Consider the following 23905-nt stretch of genomic DNA (forward strand, 5'->3'; position numbering starts at 1 on the left):
CCCTAACTTCACCTGTGATCACACAGTAGTTTTCTGTTGCAAAGGGAACAAAGAGAAAGACTTCACTGAGTGAAAAAGGATGAAGATACAAGCTGGTGATGATCCAGTGCACCTGGTCTCAGGACATGAAGAAAAACACAACAACAACAACAATCTTTATTTATAGAGCACATTTAAAAACCAGCGGTATACCAAAGTGCTTAACATAAGAGACAGAGAAGTAACACGAGTATTATGAGGCCTTAGTAAAGTATCAAATATACTCACAGGTCAATGCCACTAATACACAGGGGTATTATAAAATGCATATCAAAATAAAAACATAATAAAAGCACAAGCCATAAAAAAAATATGTATAAGAAAAAAATAGAGTAAGTCTAAAAGTCAGGTGCGAGCATTAACAAGCAGGAAAGGCGAGATTAAACAAATAGGTTTTTAACCGTGATTTAAAAGATTGGATGGAATCAGACGCCCGGATCACAATCGGAAGGTTATTCCACAACTCTGGTGCAGCCAGGGCGAACGCACGGTCACCTCTAGACTTCAGCCGAGATCTAGGCTGCACCAAGAGTAACTGAGTAGATGATCTTAATGCTCTGGCAGGAACATACGATTTAAGGAGTTCCTTAAGGTAGCTTGGTGCTGTGTTGTTGGTAATTTTAAACGTAAGCAGCAGTATTTTAAATTGGATGCGGTATTTTATGGGTAGCCAATGCAGGTCAGCTAAAAAGCCTGATCACCTTCTCCACAAAAACAAGGTGAGCTTAATGTTATGATTGATTTTAGCTTTTCAAGTTATGTATGTTACTTTCATAATAGTCACAGATTATACTGCAAATGCAGTGAATGCTGTTATGTGTATGATGACCAAAACCAAAACTCTCTAAAAAACTGTTATTTCTTGCTGGCTTTCAATGGAAGAGTATACCCATCCATTCAACTGAATTTGTTTTGAAGTCTTTTTCTGCTTTGATTGAGCTTGAAAGTCAAAAACACCACGAACAAAAAACTTTTTAAAACTTCTTTTTGTTTCCTTTTTTCCTCTGAAGAAATCCTGAGCAGGAGGAACCAAACAGCTAAGAGCATCTTGACCACAGTGGGGGGATAAGGTGTGCACTGAGGATGATTTTGAAATATTAACTTTGTTGTCACTGCTAAGGAGTTTTGGACACAGAAGGAGTGTGTTTAAAATGTGTGCATCTTCAGTGGTGTTCAGGGAACCTGACATAATTGTTTTTGACATGTTTAAATATTTTGTGAGGTTCATCTCTGTCCTCTGTTGTGTGTGTAGGATATCTTACGGCTGAAGTCCGGCTGACTGTTGCTGGGAAGCTATTGGTGAACGACTCTGCATCTCTATCTGAATATGGGCTCAAACCCTCGTGTGTGGTGCAGATGGTGGTGAAGGTCCACAGAGGCTGACAGAGACCAGCAATATGATGCATCCAAAGGACAAAATGCATCATCTTTGCTAACTGGCACTGAAAGTCTTTGATCTCTGGTTTTCTTCTACACTTAAACATACAGCTCAATGAAGAATTAAATGTAAGAGACTGTATAACTTACTTGTCATAATAGTCTTACAGAGTAGGCTTTGAGATGGAAAGGATAGATGCAGCTTCAGTTACAGACATTTTCGGGGAAAGAACATTTTCCAATTCATCTTTGGAAATTTGAATATTGTGAAAAATGACTTGAAAAAACATGTTTTTAATAAGGCTTGGAGCTAAATGTGGAAAACTTTGCTATTAATTTCAGCATCTTTCTAAAATGTTTCTCCCAGAAAACGCTACGTCCAGATGAACAGAATCAACTTTTGGAGATTTATTTTCCTGGGTGATTGAGAATGCATCAAGACTTTATATGAGACTTTAAATAAAACTTTAAACATATTTTTTCGAGGTAATTATACTTCTACCACGATCTATACCACAATTGAATCCTCCCATGTTTGTGAGTATGGCCAATTTACGGTGGAACAAAGGGAGTTTGAAATAGACAGACAGGTTCAGCTGAGTTCACCGCGAAAAGCCGCAAAAAAAAAGCACAGCATGAAAGGCACAGACAGTAAATTCAGCGGACACTTTTAAAACTCGGTTTTGCATCAGCTCTTTGTAGTTACTGACTTCGCGCTTCTCCGCAGCTTGCAATCCAACCCTTGATGCTCGCCCTTTTACCGCAGAGCACGCTGGAACGTTTCATCGCGGATGTTTCTGGCGGAGTGTTTACAAAGTTGCAACACAGGAAGCTCTCACTGAAAAGCCAAATGTGTTGTTTTCTGCAGAAGGAACTTACTTTTGTTGACTAAACTCCCGTCAGAAGACATCAATTTGACTCAGATAATTTAATTGATGCTTAAACTGAAAGCAAGATGTTCGCGGGGCTGCCTGAGCTTGGTATATCCAACGGAGAGGATCTTAAAGAAACTCTCACTAACTGCACAGAGCCGCTGAAAGCCATCGATCAGTTTCAGGTAACACCCAACAGCTTAATGCCTCGAGTGATAGAGTGTACATTTCGACTAACGGTAAATAAGCGTTCCCGGATTGATAAACAAACGACAGCGTATGTTCTGAACCATCCAAAGCTAGTCACCGTTCTCCGTTGTTTCCTACCAAGCTATTTTCATCACTGTTGTAGCGATAAACAACAACAACACAGATTGCAAAAAGAGAAAGTGGGAGAAATGGTCAATGAAATTTGCTCTCCACTTCAAGTTCATATTTTTGAGCTAATATCCTGCATTAAAAAAAAAATCAAAATGCAGGATTTTCATCGCCTTCTCACCCTTTATTCTGATCTCTCCCGCCAGATCTGTGAAAGCAGGAGAGAGGATTGGAGATGGCAGACAATCTTTGAGCGTAATCTCACAATGCACAGAACGTATGCCGTTCTGCTGTGTTTGTTTGTGGTGTGTTTGGAGTGTTTTTTACCTCCATGAGGTGAGAGTAGGTGATATAAGTCGACGCCAACTTAGAGCTTTAGAGAGTTTGAACAGCTATTTATTGTCTTAAATAGGAAATACAGTTTGAGCACAAACCATAGACTGTATATGAAAAATGGGCATACTTTTGTCATGTGAAAGGTGAAACCAGTAATCGTACTATTTGGCGTTTCGGTTTTATATCGGTGCTCAGGAGATAACCCAGACTGAGTGGGCCCCATGGAGATGCAGCAAAAAACAGATTCCTGCCCCTGTCGTGATTTGTGCATTTTAAATTTTTATTTTATTTTTTGCGTAGAAGAGGTTGAGAGGATTTAGTCCCATTTTTAAAAAATGATATTTAAAAAGATTTGTACTCAAGTCAATCTTCCCTAAGTATTAGGGATGTCACAGACACTCTTTATGGCAACAGTGGGAAGAAAAAACTTGTTTTTAACAGGAAGGAACATTGTATAGTGGGATTAAGAGTATTGGCTCTACCATATCTACCCTGCATTCTTTTACATAGCCACCTTGGGGCAATACCTTTGGTTGTATAGACATGTATGGGAAAGCAACCATTAAACTTCTTTGATTTGTGTCCTCAATAGACACTTTACTGGGTGATTCACGGGCTCAGTATCTAGTTTCAGTTTTATTTAATACAGCCTGATATTCATGTCCCATTAGAGTAACTATGGAGGATACAGCAGGATATCTTTTACATGTGACTGACTAGTTGGTAAGATATGAGCATGCAGTGTCTGTCCATGGCACTGAACCTCGGATTGATAACTAACAGGTGATGTGGCTAACTCCATCTTTTGTACATTTCTGCCCCTGCTGATTTGTAAATTCCAGCTATGTCGCTTGTCATTAAAATGGCACAGATGTAATGGTAATAGTCTTGTGCAGTCAAAAAGATGAGCACTATCCACGCAGTGTCCACGAGAGTATATAATCACTGTCTTATAAGGCCCGTTGCATGTATAGTTTGTTTCATAGAAGAGTCTGTGTAGGTTCTCAGTCACCCAGGTCATGGTAATCTAGGAGCTTGGAAATAAAAGTTTCTTGAAGATCACTTTTCATCCAAGAAGCCTCTTCAATTCAGGGAACTATTTCAGAAAACTGAAGAAGCTTCTTGGATGAGAGAAACATGAAGAAAACATCTTCAAGAAACTTAAAGAAGTCCAGTGACTGAAACACACTGAACCAGTGATTGCCTGCAGCTTAAAGCTGCAGATCTCACTGGCTGTAGTAAAATAAGAAATACATTTTAATAAATGATTGTAAAAGTAGAAAAGTTAAAGTTTATCATCTTGTCCACATCTGCGGTGAATCTTTGAAATAAATTTTTTTGTCCTCAGGTTTTTTTTTTTAGGAGTAAACACATTTGTCCCTCGAGTTTTTCCACTTCTTTGTACATCCCCTCATGTTCCTTCTAATAGCTTCACTAGTCTTTGCTGACATCTGTAAGTCCTTGTAATGATGCTTTGTTTATTATTTCCTACATTGAGATGATCATTGTTATTCTTTCACTGATAAATTAAAACACTGCATCCAAAAAGTAGCTAGAAATCTGAAGGAAGAATGAACAGTGCTGAATCAGCTGATCACAGTAGCTGAAGTAAGTGTGATTTTTAGGGCGGAGCGTGTCAAGTTACAACATAGGTAATACCTAACTAACATACCTTAGGTTTTCAGAGGTGTTACAATGTAAATTAAACTCTAACATAATTAAAATAGAAATATCCGTGTTTCTGTTTTTGTCAGTTTGATCAGATTTGCCAACTCATAAGATAGACTACGTTTTATCAGAGCTTTAACAATCTTGAACATTTTCAGCTTGGGAACATGTCGAGGCAGTTTTATTATTTTCCCAGATACCAACCATTATGACAGAGCTGCAGCAAATCAGCGATTTAATCAAATTCAGATTCACTTGCAACAAATTCAGTAACTGTTTATTTGAGCTTTTCAAACACCAATCCTCAGCATTCACTGGTAATACTGAGTGTTTGTGGCTTTGTCGGGTGTTTGTTTGTTTGTTTGTTTGTTTTTTTGGCATCATGCTAAGCTCAAAATATTTAGGTTTTTGACTGGTCATCAGGGAAAAAGGATATTTCCAAAGGCGATGTGAAAAACAAAACGGCCATCATCAAAATGACTTTGGTCAGTGATAACAATTAAAAAAATTTTAACAAAAACATGACATATTGATTGAAATTTTTTTATAAGGGATTTCCCTAAACGTTATATTTCAGATGACTAACAAATGTATGGGGGAATATGAGAATAATTCTTTTCTGGACAACCTACAATAAGTTTCCGTTTTTTACAGACATATATTCCTATTATGCATATAGGCTATGCCGTGTCGTGTAGCTATTATAGCACAGTTAAAGTTGATTTGTTATTCAGCTCTTAGTTCGGTTTCAAATCGAAATATTCAAAATGAAAACATGATGTGTTTCTTCTCCTGACGTGCTTAATTCTTTTTTCTGTTTACATTTTTAGGCAAAGAGTCAATAAACCTACTGAGTTTATTCATTTATGCAATTTACATTTCATACTTTGTGGACCATTTAAAGCCCATATTATATGAAACATATCATGGAGTATAAAATGTGGTTGACCATGTTTTACAGGTGTGTGCCCTGATGGGTAAGCTGACTTTGAATAGAGTAGCTGCACGGCTACAACTAATTCCTGATGAGTCCATGACATGTTACATTATTGCAGATGGAAAATGGAATCTTGCTGCCAACGCTCCAGTCTGCTCTTCCTTTTCTCGATCTCCATGGGACGCCTCGGCTTGAGTTCCACCAGTCTGTCTTTGATGAGCTCAGAGAAAAGCTGATGGAGCGAGTTGCCGTCATAGCCGAGGGGAAGGAGGAGGACAGGTCTGTGATTGGTTGTGTTTTTTTAATATTTTTGTATGCTTGCTGAGGGAACCAGTGTTTTTATGACTTTTTCTTTTTTTTGGCTCTTTTCCTCTATCTATAGATACAGGAAGCTTGAAGAGCTGCTCGAGAAGAGCTTCCCACTTGTTAAAATGCCATCTATTCAGCCGGTGGTGATGCAGGTCCTGAAGCATCTACCTAAGGCAAGTATTTCAACCATTATCCGTTATAGGAATTGATCCTTAATTGAAAGGATTAATAATTTCATCCTTAATTAATCCTGCATTGAAAATACAAAGCAAATGTGGCTAAGGGATTTATTTTAGTTTAAACTATCACCTGGTAGTTGGATTGGGCTCGGATCACTTTCACACCATAAACAAAGCACTCTGGAGTTCATTTGGAAACATACTCAGACCACATCCTCCAAGAGCCTCGGTGGGAGGAGTTTGATTTAAAGGGATTAAATACCACAGGTGTGAGAATAACCTAAGACATGCTGCATTTGTTTCTTGGCCAACTCTCTTTAATTCCCACAGAACAACCACTGTGAGTGTCTACTATTGCCAGACACTGATACAGCATAGAAATAATACTGGAGAAGTTAACTAATTTCAGTCTCCAGCATTAGCTGATGCTCGTAGTAAGGGACGGGAATGTTGTAAGCAGTACATGAGAAAATATAGTTTTGACAAGAAGCCAAGGATCTGTTTTAGGCGGACCTCTTTTTAACCTTTATTGCTCGCTTCTTCCTGCAGGTGCCAGAGAAGAAACTAAAGATGGTGATGGCTGACAAAGAGCTCTACAAGGTGTGTGCAGTAGAGGTAAAAAGGCAGATCTGGCAGGACAACCAGGCTCTGTTTGGGGATGAAGTCTCACCTCTCCTAAAACAGTACATTGTGGAGAAGGAAGCAGCTCTGTTCAGCAGCGACCTCTCCATCCTGCACAATTTCTTCAGCCCTTCTCCAAAAACACGACGCCAAGGCGAGGTGAGTTGCAGAACACAATGACACTGGCTTCAGATTTATTTCAGACTAAACAATGTGACACAGTTTTAATTTCCTTAAGCTCCTTTAGCAGCCAATACAATCTGGACATTTCTTGTTTAACAAGAAGGATAGAATAGAATCAAATAGAACAGCTCTTTATTGTCATTGGACAGGTATAATGAAATTATGGCCAGCAGCAGCTTCAGGTCCAGGTGGTTCTTCCTCAGGACATGGAGGAAGTGCAACTGCTGCTGGGCCTTTGTTACCAGAGCGATGGTGTTGTGGGTCCAGGTTAAATCAGCAGAGATGTGGGTCCCCAGAAACCTGAAGATGGAAACAGATTCCACCCGTTCTCCATTTATAATAAGAGGGTAGTGGACCTGTCTGTGCCTCCTGAAGTTATGAGTTCTTTTGTTTTAAGGACGTTCAACTTCAGGGTGTTTTCGGAGCACTAGCGGAACAAGTTTTCTATCTCCGCCCTCTACGCTGTCTGATCTCCATCGGCATACTTGACGATGATGTTGGTTGGGTGGGTTGGTGTGCAGTCATAGGTGTACAGGGCGTACAGTAGGGGCTGAGAATGCAGTCCTGAGAAAACAGAGTGGTGGTCCCAGCCAATGGTGGGCTTCTTTTGCACCATTCACAGACAGTAAAAGCCACTGTAGTGTTGTTTAGGTCGACAGGCTTCTATAGCTCTCGTCTCAGGCCATGCGCATTGTCTGTTTGGCCGTCCTTAGATCTGATTAGTCTCCCAGTCCCCACAGCTGTGAATCAGATTCATTTATTTAAAAGAAAAGAAGTTTGGTGCAACTTCTTTACTTGCACGGTGTCATCCAAGTAGACTTCAATAAGCAAGCTCCAGTCAACCTTCTGTTACTTTCGCTTTGCTTTGCATATAGCTCATGTTGACATATTGTGTGCAAGCTGTCATGGACCAAAATAGTTGAGAGACATGCAGAGGACTTGCCTGTCCTGTTGTCCTTTTGTGTTGTACGTGCTTTTCATAATGTGTCTTGCACAACATGCAGCTAGCTGGCACCTTGCCACTGTGTTATCAATCTGTAGAAGTCAAATGCTAGTTATGTTTGCATTGTACCATTGTAACATGAGTTACAGATGACTGAAGTCAATATGTTAGAATAAGTCAGGATGATGGATCGTGCTGTACCTGGTTGTAACTATTGGGTGCTAACATTGTCACTCTGAAATTATTTTGTTAACAATTCTTAGCAATTCTCACAATGGAATTAGAAGAAAGACATAGGCACTGAAAAGCAATGAAAGAAAAAATAATATGTCACCAAAGATGCATAGGAAAGTCTTAAATGTTCAATAGTGATGTGTTGGTGCGAACGAGCCAACGAGCCGGATCTTTGACGTGAACGACAGGAGCCGGCTCCTTATTGGGAGCTGGGGTTTTTTTTCTTTCTCTCTCTCGCACTTTTTTCCCGCTTCACTCCACATGCGAGCCTTGTGCTTTGCGCTGAGCAGAGGGGGGAGGGGCGGTGGTTACACTCTCAGTAGCACAGGAACAGAGCGAGAGGGAGAGAGAGAGAAAGAGAGCCAGGGACAACAAGGTCACATTAGAAAGGTATAGTGATCATCCACAACTATTTTCACTTGCAGATGATAAAAGATTCAGTAAGTTTATTCATGCATTTAAATATTTAAAAGTTGAAATGTAAATAGTTGGTTTTTGTATTATATAATTTATTTATTACATTTTATGTGGAGTGAATAAATACAAGTATATTTACGGTGGCCCCTACAGACAAAGCACGTACAAACTCCAAAACACGTGAAACCTCAAAAATGCGCACAAACTCTAGGATGCTAGGGGGCAGTGTTGAGCTTTTGTTACCTAGTGGCTACACAAGCCAGGAAATACCAACGACCGGATTTGGTGTGTGGTAGTAACAGGTTAATGAACTTTTTTTAAAAATTATTTGCATATATATGAGTGTTTGTGTATAAATACACAAACAATACACACATGCTTTCAATTGTGTAGTTAAAGTGATCTCGGTAGCTCTGCTAGCGTTAACTGAACTTCCAAAACAATGTGTTTTGCAGTTTGTTCGTGCTTTGTCTCTAAGGGCCACCGTATATATTTATATATAAACATATAAATAAAACCACATTTTTTACATTAGTAATTCCTTTTGTGCATAATTTTATGTTGTTGTTGATAATAAATTAAAGCACAAAACAACCCGAAGAGCCGGTTGGGAGCCGAAAGAGCCGGTCCTCTAAAAAGAGCCGGAATTCCCATCATTAATGTTCCAAACAGCAGCTCTAAATAGTTGATGAAAGTGCTGTATTTAGGGGAGAGTAAAAATAACTTGGCATTCTTAGTCAAAGGTCTGGGGTTCTCAGGAGCATGTAAATGATCTACAGCTCCTGTTTTGAAATTACCTTTGCTGACTATTCCTGTTGTCTGTGTACTGTAGGTGGTTCTAAAGCTGACTCAGATGATCGGGAAGAATGTGAAACTGTATGACATGGTGCTGCAGTTTTTACGAACTCTCTTTCTGCGAACCCGGAACGTCCACTACTGCACCCTGAGAGCAGAACTGCTCATGTCTCTTCATGACCTGGACATCAGTGAGATCTGCTCGGTGGATCCCTGCCATAAGGTGAGGGCACAGATACTGGTGGTAAATAAAGCCCATAATCACATCTCCAGTGTATTTTACTCTGTGTGTTGAATTGTGTGTTTGTTTTGTGCACTTTTGACAGTTCACTTGGTGTTTAGATGCCTGTATCCGTGAGAAGTTTGTGGATGGTAAGCGAGCCAGAGAGTTACAGGGTTTCCTGGATGGAGTGAAGAAAGGACAAGAGCAAGTCCTTGGGTAACAGACGAGGAGCTGGTTTATGAAAATAGTTGCTGATCATTGGTAGATGCACAAAATAATGTTTTGATCATTGTGCATGCCAGGGACCTGTCTATGATCCTGTGTGACCCGTTTGCCTGCAACACCCTAGTCTTGAGTATCATGAGGAACCTGCAAGAGCTGCTGAGTCAGGATACTTTACCACGAGTGAGTATACTGTGCATGAGAAACAGAAGAAGTGATACACAATTGTGCTGACAATTTGTGGTATTATACTGACTGACAACTTTGTGGTGATACAGCAAAAACACGCAATGTGGCAAAGAAAAGGAAGGGAGGCACATTTAGAAGTTTAGACGATGAAACAGTGCCACTCTGTGCAAGTTTTAGTTGTGCAACACAGAAATAAAGCCAAAACACAATAATTCCCTGCAGTTATTCTGCAGTCATATTATGTTTGAGGTTGTGAGGTTACTTCAGTAAAAGAAGAAAATACAACAGTGTAAAAATGGTTGATTTTAAGCAAGCAGTCAGAGCGGTGCATTTAATTCATGCAGCCACTGACAGAAACAGACAACCATTCACACTCACATTTGGATTCATCAGTTATCCTTGGGGGGCAGGAAGCTGGAATACCAGGAGAGATCATGCAAACTCATAAAGTATGGGCTCAAAATGTGGTCATAAATATTTTGTACTTGTAAATCCGAATTTGTATGTGTAAAAAGAATTTGTGTGTGGACTTAGCCAAAAAAAACCTGCAAGTTACAAGTACGAATTTTGACCCTATTTTCTTCCTTTCATCTGATTGGCCAATGTCATGTCAATCACAAATGTAACAATCCAATCAGAGAACAGATGGGTTTGGCTGTCGGAGGGGCGCTTTTTTCCTTGAAGGGTGATACAGTTTGAAGCTGGAGGATCTCTGTGTAAATATCCGATAGCAGCTAGGTCCCCTAACTTTCAGCAGCTGTTGAAAGGATAAAGTTGTGCTATATCAGTGGTTAGAAATACCATTATTACTTTAGGATTACTTTAGTTTAAGTCAGGGCTGACCCGGGACCATTGCTGTGAGTCACAGTGCGCAGCATAAAAGTCCTTTTGGACGCAGCATGTGCTGCTAATGCTAACTGCTAACTAAAAGCCAAGGATCCAGAATTTGTTGCTGGCTGCTGAGCTCTGTGGGTTTTTGCAGCAGCTCTACCTGTACTAGATGCACCTGCTCCTTGTCGTTTCTATCTCTGACTTTATGTCCTCTACAAGAGTTTCTGTTGTTTTTGCTAGTTCTTCAAATGTTCAATAAAAACATGTATGCTAATTCATAACGAAGAAAGCTTTGTAATGAAGACTGTCATTTCCAAAACACAGGACCTTCTTACTGTGAGGCAACTGTGCTAACCACGACAACACCATACTGCCCCAGTACATATATGTTTCAGTTAGTGAGCTACGTTTATGTTGAATGTGGGCTTGTTTTAAACTAGTCGAAATAAGAAAAAATTCATGCACTAATTTAGTTTAAACATAATATTTCAATGCTGTTCAGCAGTGCATTTCTAATTTTAAATGTTGTCTTATGCTGATTACTAGTTGTCTGTACCCGCATACATGTACTGTGATGGGGCAGCATTTTTGATAAGAGTCTCCTGTCGTATGTTTTTGCTCACAGGATAGTCCTGACCTGATGCTGCTGCTGAGGATGCTCTCACTGGGTCAAGGAGCCTGGGACATGATTGACAGTCAAGTCTTCAAAGAGCCTCGTTTGGTGCGTAAATGCCGACAACACAGGTTTATCTGAATCTGTGCATCAAGTTTTTGCTTTCACTGATTAGAAAACAGAGGATCTGCTGTGTACGTAAATATTGTTACTCACAGTATTGTAGTGTCTCTGGAGAAATCTGTATTTTTATTTAAACCAGCTATAAAGCAAACTGAAGCAAATTCCTTTAGTTTGATTTCTATTTGATTTGAATTTCTTTCGGTTAATAAAAAAAATAAAGTAACATTTATTCATACTATATAGGCCTTTGAAAGACAAGAAACCAGTGACAGTGGGCTTTACAGAGTTTTCAATTAGTAACCAGCTTGTCTAAGGACAAAATGAACATGTATGAACTTGTAAAACAACACAGAACATAAAATACGAGCCAAACGCCAAACAGATGAGTTTTAAACAGTTTTTTAACACAGAGGCTGTGGTACGAAGAGAGGGCGGTAAGCTATTCAGTAGTTTGGGAGCTAAGGTTTGGATTGCACAGTCCTCCATAGATTTCAGACAAGTGTGCGGGACAACAAGAAGAATTTTATTTGTAGACATGAGAATAGGAGCGGAGTGGATCAGTAGGAGAGAGCCTCGCCTTCTAAGGGTATAAAAGTAAGAACCAAGATGTGAAACAGAAATCTGAATGTTACAGGAAGCCAGTGCAGAACCTTTGAGAACATATTTGGACAGATTGGAGGGAATTAATAGATGCTTAAGACAGGCCAAACGGACTGATCTAAAATAAACTCGTGGTTCTGCGCATTAGCTTTTACAGTGGATGAGAAGCACCCTAAACACTGTCTTATTTGGCCAGCAGTACTCAGAAATGATCATTAGAATTATAAAATAATTGACCATTGGCTATATGATAACCCAACGGGCGGGGCTGAGATAGATTTTGGTCGCCCGACCGGAGATATCGCTAGCTCCGGGACGTCGGGCTAGCGATTTTTGTGAGCCCTGTCCATTGTAATCATTTCAAACATTACTTTGAAAGATATCACTGCAAGTATCACGAGAGCAGTCCAGCAGAAGTCACCGTGACATTATTGGTATTTTTATGTCACCCTCAGGATCTGGAAGTGGTTACTCGCTTTTTGCCTGCGATGATGTCAGTGGTTGTGGACGATCACACCTTTACTGTGGAACAGAAGCTCCCAAGTGAAGAGAAGAGCTCGCTGTCATACCCCACCACCCTGCCCGAATCCTTCAACAGGTAAAAACACAGCAGCTAAAGAGGAGAGGCAGATGTTATATTGCATCAAACGTAGGTTGTCATCAGTACTTTCATCTCATAGCTTCCTTTCTCGGGAGGCAAGAAGCACTGTTACCACGTTAACCCTCACATCTTACTCTAATGTAGGTCACTTCTAAATTTAACTATAAAATGTAAATTCTTCACATGTTTGTACAAAAAAAATATCACAAAACACGAGTGAGAAATCATAAACCGTCTTTAGTACTGCTCCTTTATTTTTCTTCTCAGAGGTAGTAGTTTTAAACGATAAACTATAGAGATGTTGATGTAACATGATGTATGTAACCATTAGGGGTGCAACGATACTCGTATCGATATCGAACCGTTCGATACAGTGCTTTCGGTTCGGTACGCATATGTATCGAACGATACAACATTTTTAATTTATTTTATCAACTTTCCTTCTGACGATGCTGTCTGTGTTGAGCGCTCAGTGGATCTGCGCTCGACAGTGCAGCCTAGGCGGAGTAGTCGAACACAGATTCACTGAGCGCAGGGCAAGCTAGCTAGACAGAAGTTAAGCTCGTTGCAACATGGCAGATTGAACCTCCCCCACCCTCATTCAGATCTGGCGTTTGGAACTATTTTGGTTTTCATGTGACGTATGACCCTGAAGGTAAGCGTGTCATGGACAAAAGTAAAACAGTATGTTGGATGTGCCAGCAATGCTCAATTGGTGGGAACTAGTGTGTTAGCGCAGTTAGCTCGTTAATGTGTTGACGTCTTCCAGCCCCACTCATGAGGCGATCCGCGGTAGCTCGTTAACGGAGATTTGCCGTGTTGTGACCTTAACGTCATTTCAGATTAACGCTGACAGCACTAGTGGGAACACAACCAATATGACTGCACATTTACTCCGACATCATCCTAGTGCAAAGACAAGTGGAAGCAGACAAAAACAAGCACGCATGCTACAAACTTTACCCGAGTCATTTAGACAGCCGTTAGCACATGATTCTCCTTATGGGGACCTGATATGTTTAATATGCTGCTGAGAATATAGCCCAGAAGAAGCGTATAGTATAGCTTTTATTTTGGAAAGAGACATTTCTCCATAATAAACTCTCTTTTCCAAAGATGAGTGATTCCTCAATCAGATACAGGGCTCACAAAATCGCTAGCCCGACGTCCTGGGGCTTTTTTCCAGTCGGGCTACCAAAATCTATCTCTGCCCTGCCCGTCGGCCTATCGTAGGAAGGAAAAATATATGTCAATGCTTTTGCATTCTTTCGGAAATGTAGCTGGGTAATTATGTCATTGGCATCGGCCACTGTCAATATGTGACATACTGAAATCGCGTTTGAATTTGCGCTTGTTTTTTGCTTTCACTTTGCAATCGCGTGAACTGTGTATAGAGAGCGACAGTACTGATTGGTGAGTGATGATAATTTGCGCACCAATTCCTCTGACATCGTCTTATCAATCGTTAGCTTACTATGCAAACATGACAAGTGAAATCTCCTGCAGCTTAAACATGTGAGAGGTTGATCGCGCAGAGAATCGCTGAGCGTTATGTTAGTGCGTGTGTAAAAGCAGCAGGATATATATTTTAGTTCTGCTGAGCCAAATAAGACAGGTCAGGGTGAAGAAGTGACAAAACGGAAAGGTTATGACAAATCAGACTATAAGGCAAAAAGAAAGTGCAGCTTTATGGTTTCATGGACAAAAGAATTTCTGTGGCTGCAATATGACGAGCTAAATAACCAGGGCTGCACATAAGTGGTCCGCAGGTGCGCATTCGCTGTCAAAATAAAAACCCGCACAAGATAAGAAGTTGCAACGCGTGTTTGCGTACATAAGATTTTAAGGAAGAGGACAGACATTTGTTTAGAACTTTTAAAGATGTCGAAGAAGCTCCTTTAAACAATTACTGTGATGTTCCTCCACCTCCAAAGAAATGTCAGAAGGAGTCCGAACCACAAAAGAAGCACGTATTCTCGGAAAAGTGTTTGCAGGAGGTGAGCTGGCTTCAAACAAATGATGAACGCACAGAGATGTGGTGCAGAATGTGCCGTGAAAATTTAATAAATGACAAATTAATAAAAAGGCATGAACATTTTTTTTGTATCGAAAAAATATCGAACCGTGACACCAAAGTATCGAACCGAACCGAACCGTGAATTTTGTTGTATCGTTGCACCCCTAGTAACCATGTATGAGGTATAAGAGATCAGTTGCATTGACTTCATTACTTGAAACCTTGGGCATGTTTGTCTTTATGACAATGACTTCTTTGCTTCTAGCAACTTCTTCTTGGGTCAGTTTATTATCCCAGCAGGCCAATCATCAGTAGCATCTGATGATTGGCAGGGCACACGTGTTGATTCCACAGATCTCGTGCTTCCTCTACAGCTGTTTGGTAGTTGCATCTTTCCCAGTGGCCTCTTTGTGGTTAAAATTTGTCTGTCGGATTTCAAAGTATTTATAACGATCCTCAGTGTCTGCGGTGTTGCCTTCTATCAGAGCAGTCCCTACAGCTCCGTCTACCTTCCAGCTACACCGATTTCATTGCATCCAAGTGTTGTGGGTCAGTGAATTGATGTCTTACTTATTTCAGTTCAGTTTTCAGTTTTATTTGTCATATGCAAGTTAGCACAGGGTCAACATTGCAATGAAATGTGTTTGACGAGCAGCAGTCACTCAGCAGCATGATACAGTAGGAGACAATATAATAAAATATAATAAAATAATAAAAAAAATAGTAAGGAGCAAAATATTAGAGAGACATGGTAAAAGAGAAAAGATGACTAAATATATATGTATCTATAAATATAAATATATGTACACTAGTGATTAAATAAGAAAATCTTGAAAAGAAATATGACGGGAGGGCAGATGGGATATTGCACAGGAATGAGCAGCAGAAATTTACAGTATTGCACTTTTTAAATATAAATATAAATTTTCTGGCATAACGTTAGAGTCGACCATCTGTAGAGGAGGTGGCCTGTCTGTAGCCTGGCATATTTAAGGACCTGGGTGAGGAGCTATGCAGCACAGCAGTAGGGACAGAGCATCTCTTTGGCAAATCCTGCACTTGATGGTGGCTTTGGCTTGAAGTTGGCCTTTAGTGTCATTTTCCATATGCCCACTGAATTACTGTTGAAGGCTCTTAGGGTTTTGTTAGTCTTTGCAGTTGTAGGCATTCCTGGATTGAATCATAGGCATACCTATAGAGGTGGGAATCACCATACATCCCACGATACAATATTATTGCAATTTTTAAAAATATTTTGCAATATTCAGATTCTGTACATAAAGGTAAACTTTATCAATATTCATTTTCTCTAATATCAAAGTCTCACACTCAGTCTTTCTCTCATTTCAGTTTGATTGTTGACAAACTGAACGGTTTGTATTACAGTCTAGTCCAACTTAACTGAATCAACCATCTGGTACAATTATAGCTATTCTGAACTATGCAGTTTATGAAAACTATGCAGCCCCTTCAGCAACTGAAGAATTTGAAAGTAAATTAAAACAAAATACAATTTTACATTAAATAAAAAAGTTTTAAACTTAATTAAAATAAAACATGTCTTAAATTAAAATAAGTAAACTGTCATGTTTATTGCTGCCAAAGAAAAGTGAAACACATTTGGACAGTGAAGGAATGTCAGGATTCTTGCTCAGAAAAAGGATCAACATGCTCTGAAGTCAGAGCACAAAAACCTTTTTGTAACAAAATATCGATTTCTGCTGTCCCTGTATCCATACATTATTAGCAAACAAAATATCACCATGCTACACAGTATCGATTTTTTTCCCCCACCCCTACTTTCCTACACAAGTACACGGGTTGGTCATTCTGGTCTGCTCTGTCTACCAGTAGCTGGCCTGTTCACTTTGCCCTAATGATGCTCTAATGATGCACGGGCATCCAGACTATCGATGACACACATAAAATAATATACTACCGACACTTTATTCACCTTTCAGTCACTTTCATTTTAAAACTGTATATTCTGTGTATTTATTATCTCACTCTTATTGTCCTCATCTTCAACGTTATGCTGCTCTGTTGTATGTTAATTGCCCCTTGGGGATAAATAAAGTCTTTCTGTCCTGGGTGGAATTTGAAATGGGATGTAGTGAATTAGTGGGTGGATCCGTTTGTGGAGGCAGTTCATTCAGTCGGTACACTAAGCTGAACAAATGGTGACAGCGGTTGTCTCCAGGACCACACACAGAGGTGTAGCAGGTTATTTTTTCCCTACCCCCTCAGATACCTGCAGGAGAACAGAGTGGCCTGTGAAATGGGTCTCTACTACGTCCTCCACATTGCCAAACTGAGGAACAAGAATGCCTTACAACGGTTGCTGCCTGCACTTGGTGAGTGTCTGAATTATAACGACAACAATTTTATCTTGTAACTTGAGTCAAAATGCAGCATCACTGCCTTTTTTTCACGTAACTGAGTCTTATACCTGATCTCAGTTACATTGCTTGTTTTGGGGTTTTTGTTAATAAATCACAATATTAACAAAGACGTGTGCGATTAGTCGACTACTCTTCAATATTTTCGGCAGTCTGCAGACGCACCATCATGTAATATGATCGTTAATATTTTGATTGCTGTCCAGTGTCAGTACATAGTTGTTATGTAGCCCTCTGCCCCCAGATGGAGCTGCACCCCTCCTAACGTGGTTTCAGAATTCGTTTTAAAATCTTGGTACTGACTTTTAAAGCGTTGAATTGTGATGCCCCTGCCTACATTTCTGATCTTTTAGAACCCCACGCTCCCTCTCGCAGCCTGAGATCATCTAATCGAAGGCTGTTGGTCCCTCGAACATATTTTACAACCAGAGGTGATAGATCTTTAGAGCGGTGGCCCCCAGGTTGTGGAATGCTCTCCCTCCATCATTACGTTGCCTTGATTGTATTTATTCTTTTAAAAAGCAGCTTAAGACTCATTTATTTAGATTGGCTTTTAATTAGATTTGTGCTGTATGTTTTATTATTAATGTATTTTATGTATTTCTGTTTTATATTACTGTGAAGCACTTTGTGATTTTTATCCTGTGAAAAGTGCAAAAGTATAAATAAATTGATTTGATTTGATTTGAAATTATTTTGCTCCAGAAAATAAAAACAGAGTTGTATCTCGGCTTTGTCAGAATAAACTGGCTGTCAACACTCAACATGAGTAATACACATATTCAGCACAGGCATGGTGACGTTCATTTTCATGTAAAGACAGCTTTTGCTAACGTTAGCCACACCAGTGTGACATTTTTTACCTGAAAATGCTGCAGTCCGTAGCTCATCACAGCAGAAGATTTCACTCAGTGTTGTTGAATGCAAAGGTTCATTAAATATAATGAGCCTGCATACACAGTGCCTGGCAGACTGTAGCACAACCAACAATGAGAGAGGAAATGAAGCTAAATATACAACAGCAGGCTGTTCAAATTCCATGACAAATGAGCCGTGTGTCAAAAATCTGTCCTTTTATTACTGAAGGAAATTAGCAATGCTTTTAATTTGTGGATTAGAGGAAAACTTGGCAGCTTATCTGCGAGGTGCTGTTAGCAAGTTGGGACTGGAAGACGAGGTCGTTACGTACGAAGCAATAAGGTAGTGGCAAACAACATCATGTTGGAGCAGGAAGCAGTTTCTTGTTTTGATGATGAAATTTGATGAAAACTGACGGTTCTGATCTAAACAGTCACAGAGCTGATGGACGCACATGCTGTGTGTCCCTACCTTAGAGCTGTCACATGACAATTAAGGGCGTGGTCCCTGTGCTCCCTTAAAAGTGCCACCACTGGTCTGTGTGGGGAAGCACGCGTATCTGTGATGAACTTTTACCATGAGTTTGCTGAACGAACATAATTAAAACACATGAGGGAAGAAATGAATAATTTTCAATTATAAAATTGTTCCCAACCCCAAAGTCAGCCATGTATTAGTCGTTTCCCACTACATCAACTTGCAAGTCGCTGTCTATGTTCCCACTACATCTGCTGTCGTGAAAGAGTTTTTCTACTGCTGGAATTGAAAATCTGAAATCACGTGTTTCACCCCTATTTCGCTGAACAGAAATGTTTCTTCAGTAGAGTCAGGACACTTTCAATGTTTTGTTTTTTCTAGTTTAGTCAACTAAGAAATTAGTCACCAGGAACATGTATTCAGAAACTTCACATTCAGTGTGTTAATGACAGACCGTTCCACCTTATAGGAACAGTTTGAGTCTTACAAGTGTTTCTTTCTTGTCCCCCCATAGTGGAGACCTACAATGATATGGCTTTTGGTGATATCTTCCTCCACCTGCTGACTGGACACCTCACACTTCTCTCTGATGAGTTTGGATCAGAAGAGTTTTGTTCAGTTGTCTTTGATGGATTCCTCCTTACATCTTTCTCCAGGTAGGTTGATTCAGTGTTACAGTATAAGACTGCATCACCACACCACCAAAGTTGACTGAAAAATACACAAAGCTCTTATTACCACCCAGCTTCTGACAATAGCGGAAAGCTTAGTGGTTCAGTAGATTCAGATCCCCCTTTCAACGCCACCAGCCTAAATTTGCTGAGCAGTTAGGAACCTTCCTAACTGCTTAAAGAGGAATTACACAGTGATCTTTTGCTGATGCCATTGATGATGACATTTTCCCAAACTTGCCAAGACAGAGCACACAGTTGCACAAAGAACAGCGGGGCATGTTTAGGACTACATCTTCAGTTCTTGTTTTCGAATGCTGCCATTAGTCTCTGCAGAGTAAATGTATCAAGAGAAATGAGGAAGGATACAGTATGCTGAACAGTGTGTGCAGTTCATGCTTTTAAACTTGGGTGATAATAATAACAATAACGATTTAATTTCTGTAGCATCTTATAAACATGTTTTACAGAAGTTTAAAAGTGATTTTAAAGATGTAAGCAGGTGCCGCAAGGGGCCACCCCAAAACTGCCAGTTCGTGTCCTTAAGCATGAAAACATGGAAAGATTGTTTACTTATTATTTGTTCTGTGTGTATCAGGACATAATTTGACTGTGGAACATAATACTGCATGTAAACGTGAGTTCCTGTTAGCATAATACAGGAAGCTAACAAGGCAATCGCACAAGTCACCTTCAAGTGTGGAATAAACTGCTGCATAGGTCTCACCCCTAGAGTCCCTTTTACAGAGGTCACAGTTCAGTGAACAGTTGGTCCTTCAGTGTTAGAGAATAGAGGATTATCATTGGCTAAAGACTCATGATTGACACATCTTTGCCCAAAGAGCAAACACCCTTCTCTCATCACATGATTTGTTGTTGTTGTTTTAACCAAGACGTCAAAGTATTTATCTGTTTACTTCTTTGTGTATCTTTTGCATTTTTATTAACTGTGAGATAGAAAAGCTTCTTTCTAAAAGATGAGGATAAAAACACCTTCGGTGTGATCGCGTACAGTAAACATGTTTGTCGTTTGTCTCGACTGTTTCTTCTGTCTGATTCGTTACAGTAAAGAAAATGTCCACAGACACACCCTGAGGATGTTACTGCATCTACACCACAAAGTGTTCCCGTCATATATGGAAACTTTAATGAAAACTCTGGACCCTCCGAAACAGGTAGGCTTTATCTCTACGATGAGTTTGATTTCAGGGGGAGAGCTCCATTTAGACCCTCGTGTTGAACCACTTTTTGGCACAAGGGAGCAAAACGATCACATGACCACTTCACGATGACAAAGCAACAAGGTGATATATGCCAGTTTTTAAATTGTGCTGATAGTCCACGTAAAACCAGAATCATGATAAACAATATACGCAGAATAGTTTTGTCACATTTGATTGTTCTGTAAATAGGTTGAAATGTTTATTTAAAAAGGGTAAAAGGTTGCAAGGGTTGCAAATAACTTTGTTGTTTGCAAAACTTGTGCATAGGATTTTAAAATTTGCACTTTATATTTGCATTTAAAGTTATGAAATATGATTCAGTAAACATGTTTGTGGTTGTTACAGTAAAAACCAAACTTTTTTCTACTCAGAGTTTGTTTTTTGTCTGATTTCAGATCAGTTGTGTTAATACAGTATATCAAAATGAAAACATGACTGTAAATTCAGACACGTGAGGTTGTGCTGATGATACCAAACAAGACAAATAAACAGTTTTTAAAAGTGAAATGTGGAGGAAACATCAAAAGTGGTCAAAAACAGCCAATTATGCTCTGGACCCCAGAGGGTTAAACATTTTTCTAAAGTAATGCAATAGTTACTTTTCCTAGTAATTAATTTTAACTCCGTCACTAACTCAGGTACTTTTTTGAATAAGTAATTAGTAACTATAATTAATTACCCTTTCAAAGTAACTTGCACAACACTGGTCATTATCACCAGAGGTTTCGGGAAGAACTATTGTGAGACGTTACCCCACCCTGTCATGCGAACACTTAAAGTCACCTGACAAAAGGTGTGAGTGGGGGTTGAAGGGCCTGGGATGGACTCTCAAGAGTACATTGCTGCATTGCAGGTGGCAGGCAGCTGGTGTTGGAGCCACTCCCTCTGTTCAATGATGGTTGATCACATCATTAATTTTTTACTCCTCCTTCAAAATATGCATCTTAACTGGCCTGAATACCTGTGTGTATAAGGATGAACTTGAATATTTAGATGAGTTGTATCTAATTCATAAATGTGACTTATCAATAATTGCTGGTAGCTGACCATGCTGGTGATTAGGGCTGCCACGATTAGTCTACTAGTCACGATTACATCGACTATCAAAATCGTCGACACGTCGTTTGAAGCTTTGTAAGATCACAAAAGACGCAGGAATAAGTAGCAGCATTTAAGAGTGTAATAACGGACTGAAACAGAAGATGGCAGCACTGCATGTACAAGGATGCCAGCTGCCGTTAAACCCCGAAGAAGAAGAAGCTCTGTCCCAGAATTCATAGCGCAGCCCAGAGCAGTTGTCAACAATGGCGGCAGCTAGTTAGTTTTAATATTACTCTTATTATTCTTTCTGGGTCACAAAATAAACGTTGAACATATTTCCAGGCGAGAATGTAGCTGTGTAAACCTCAAATATCTGCTCAGTTTATCAAGACACCACATATTTTCAAAAGCTCTCTGACGTTTTCGGAGACGTCTGTTACCCACTAGCTCGATAGCTAGCCGGGGGCTAGGCTAACTAGAGCCGTGAGAACACCGGACTCCCGGCTAATCGTTTTCAAACCCACCGCCGTCTTTCTCTACTCAGGTTAAACATGATATATAAGTCACTTAGATAACTTAAAAATGTTATTGTTTGGCTTTTTAGTGTTTTATTTGTTCCTGAGTAAATCGGTTTGGCTGAGATTAAAGTTATAGTTTTTACACAGCTGAATAAACGTCAGGCAGACAGCTGATTATCAGAAGTGTGAGATGCTCAAAAATTTACTCTCGTGTCCTGTTATATTTTAGATAGCAAGGAGTTTATTAAACTTCACCGAAACAATTTGCAAATTTCATTAAAATGTAAAAAACTATCATCTTGTCTTTATTTTTAGTTAGCACATACCTTAAACACTTAAAGCTGTAAGCTAATGATAGTTATATAAGAGCAGATGCTGCTGGTGCAATAAGCTGTACGTTTTACGTCCAATGGATGATGATCTGATTAGTCGACTAATCGCAAAAATAATTGGTGACTAGTCGACTATCAAAATAATCGTTTGTGGCAGCCCTACTGGTGACAGTGATTAAGCATTTAGAACATGCAGTTCCTCGACCACAGTGGCGTGTACTTCCTCCCCCTCGCTGTCATTTCTCATAATAGTCTTTCTGTTTTTGACATTTGCACTTCACACTGTGCCGCTGCACACAGACACACAGCTCCTCTACTCACCAAGAACATAATTAATTAACATTCATAACCCTAAACAACACAAAAGGTCAAAAAAAGTTTCATTTTCAACAGCACTGTAGTGTTGAACAGTTATTAGGTTAACAGGTTATAAATGTTAACCTGGTCGGCACACAAACTGACATTAGATGTTTAACTCTTAGCAGTTATCCACCACATTGGCATCTGTTGTCTTTAACGTAGCATCTAGCAGCCTGTGGTTGGATAAAAGATAAATAATCATTCCTGAAAGGATCATGGACGGGATATTGAGCCCTGACTGAGCAGATTACAGGCAGAGGTGACCTGGGCGAGTCGGTGCTGTCTGTGCAGAGCAGCCAGATAAACTGAGAAGAAGTTCAGAGTTTGGAGAACTAATCTGAAGAAATAAAGCCTGACGTCTGGAGCAGAGCAGTCTAATCAGATGTCAGGCCTGAGGAGAAGAGCTGCAGACTGAGATGCAGCAGCACGAGCAGAGAGAGGCTGACAGATGAGATTCAAGATTCTTTACTGTCATATTCAGAATGAAATTAAGGGCATACAGTGTGGACAGGATGATACACTTTAACTTATTTTAAAAATGCGGACAGTGATCATTGTAGTCTTACACACACACGTGTGAATGCGAGTTGAGTGTCAGTATATTGTATGTGCTGACACGTGTGCTGTGTGTTCACAGTGCAGTGAGCCACTGAAGGAGCTCTACACCCAGCTCACAGAGAAAATGGAGGCGCAGAAAAAGAGCCCGCCTCCAACAGATGAAACTCCATCCCTGGACTTGGGGCTGCACCCAGTGACCGTTCCCACTACGGCCTCCACACCAACCACACCTCACACCTCTAATCACTGATAGACTTTACATGCAGGCTGCAGCTGATTCATGAAAGGCTGGAAAGTTTACAGTTGTGTAGGATTTTTTTTCTTTTTCATCAAGGTTTAATTCCTGTAGACGTGCGTCTTCCAGCTCTGACAGTGTGCTCCTGTTTTTGTTTTTTTATTTGCATTATTGTTCAGATATACAGTATTTTCATATGTATCTGGGCTGTGTGTGTTTATGAAGTGTGGCAGTAGTGCAAGAACCCTGTAAATAAAGAACTGTTTGCAAATATAGTTTGATTTACTATGAGCCAGGCAAAATGCACCACCTCGATACGAACACAATCACTTGATAAGACACTCAACTGCAACAGGAAATAAGAGACTGATGTGTGTAAACCCCATTGGTTAACTTACCAACAGCCAAACATAGAGTTCGACATGCTGAAGGCTTGTTTGACTCTGGTAACATCTCACACAGGCATGAACATGTCAGATGTCCCCTGCGCATTTATTACACTTTGAGAAAACAGCAGAAAAACAGGGATTACAGTGAGAATTCCCAAGTACGGATCGGCTCTGAGACCACTGGAAACTGCATGAGT

At 39.9% G+C, this 23905-nt stretch overlaps 1 protein-coding gene across 1 annotated transcript; it reads left to right on the forward strand.

The window, feature by feature from the left end:
- The first annotated feature begins 2219 nt into the window (after nt 1-2219).
- nelfb (negative elongation factor complex member B) lies at nt 2220-23599 on the forward strand. The gene is made up of 13 exons (XM_087848878.1): nt 2220-2473; nt 5666-5826; nt 5930-6029; nt 6585-6815; nt 9266-9451; nt 9555-9667; nt 9754-9856; nt 11319-11414; nt 12485-12627; nt 16895-17001; nt 18896-19037; nt 20119-20227; nt 23164-23599. The coding sequence occupies exons 1-13, from the start codon at nt 2372-2374 to the stop codon at nt 23332-23334; spliced, it is 1764 nt and encodes a 587-aa protein (XP_087705004.1). The 5' UTR covers nt 2220-2371; the 3' UTR covers nt 23335-23599.
- Nucleotides 23600-23905: the final 306 nt, after the last annotated feature.

This window comes from Neolamprologus brichardi, chromosome 12 (assembly GCF_056152115.1).
Source record: "Neolamprologus brichardi isolate AB-2024 chromosome 12, ASM5615211v1, whole genome shotgun sequence".
Lineage (NCBI taxonomy): Eukaryota > Metazoa > Chordata > Actinopteri > Cichliformes > Cichlidae > Neolamprologus > Neolamprologus brichardi.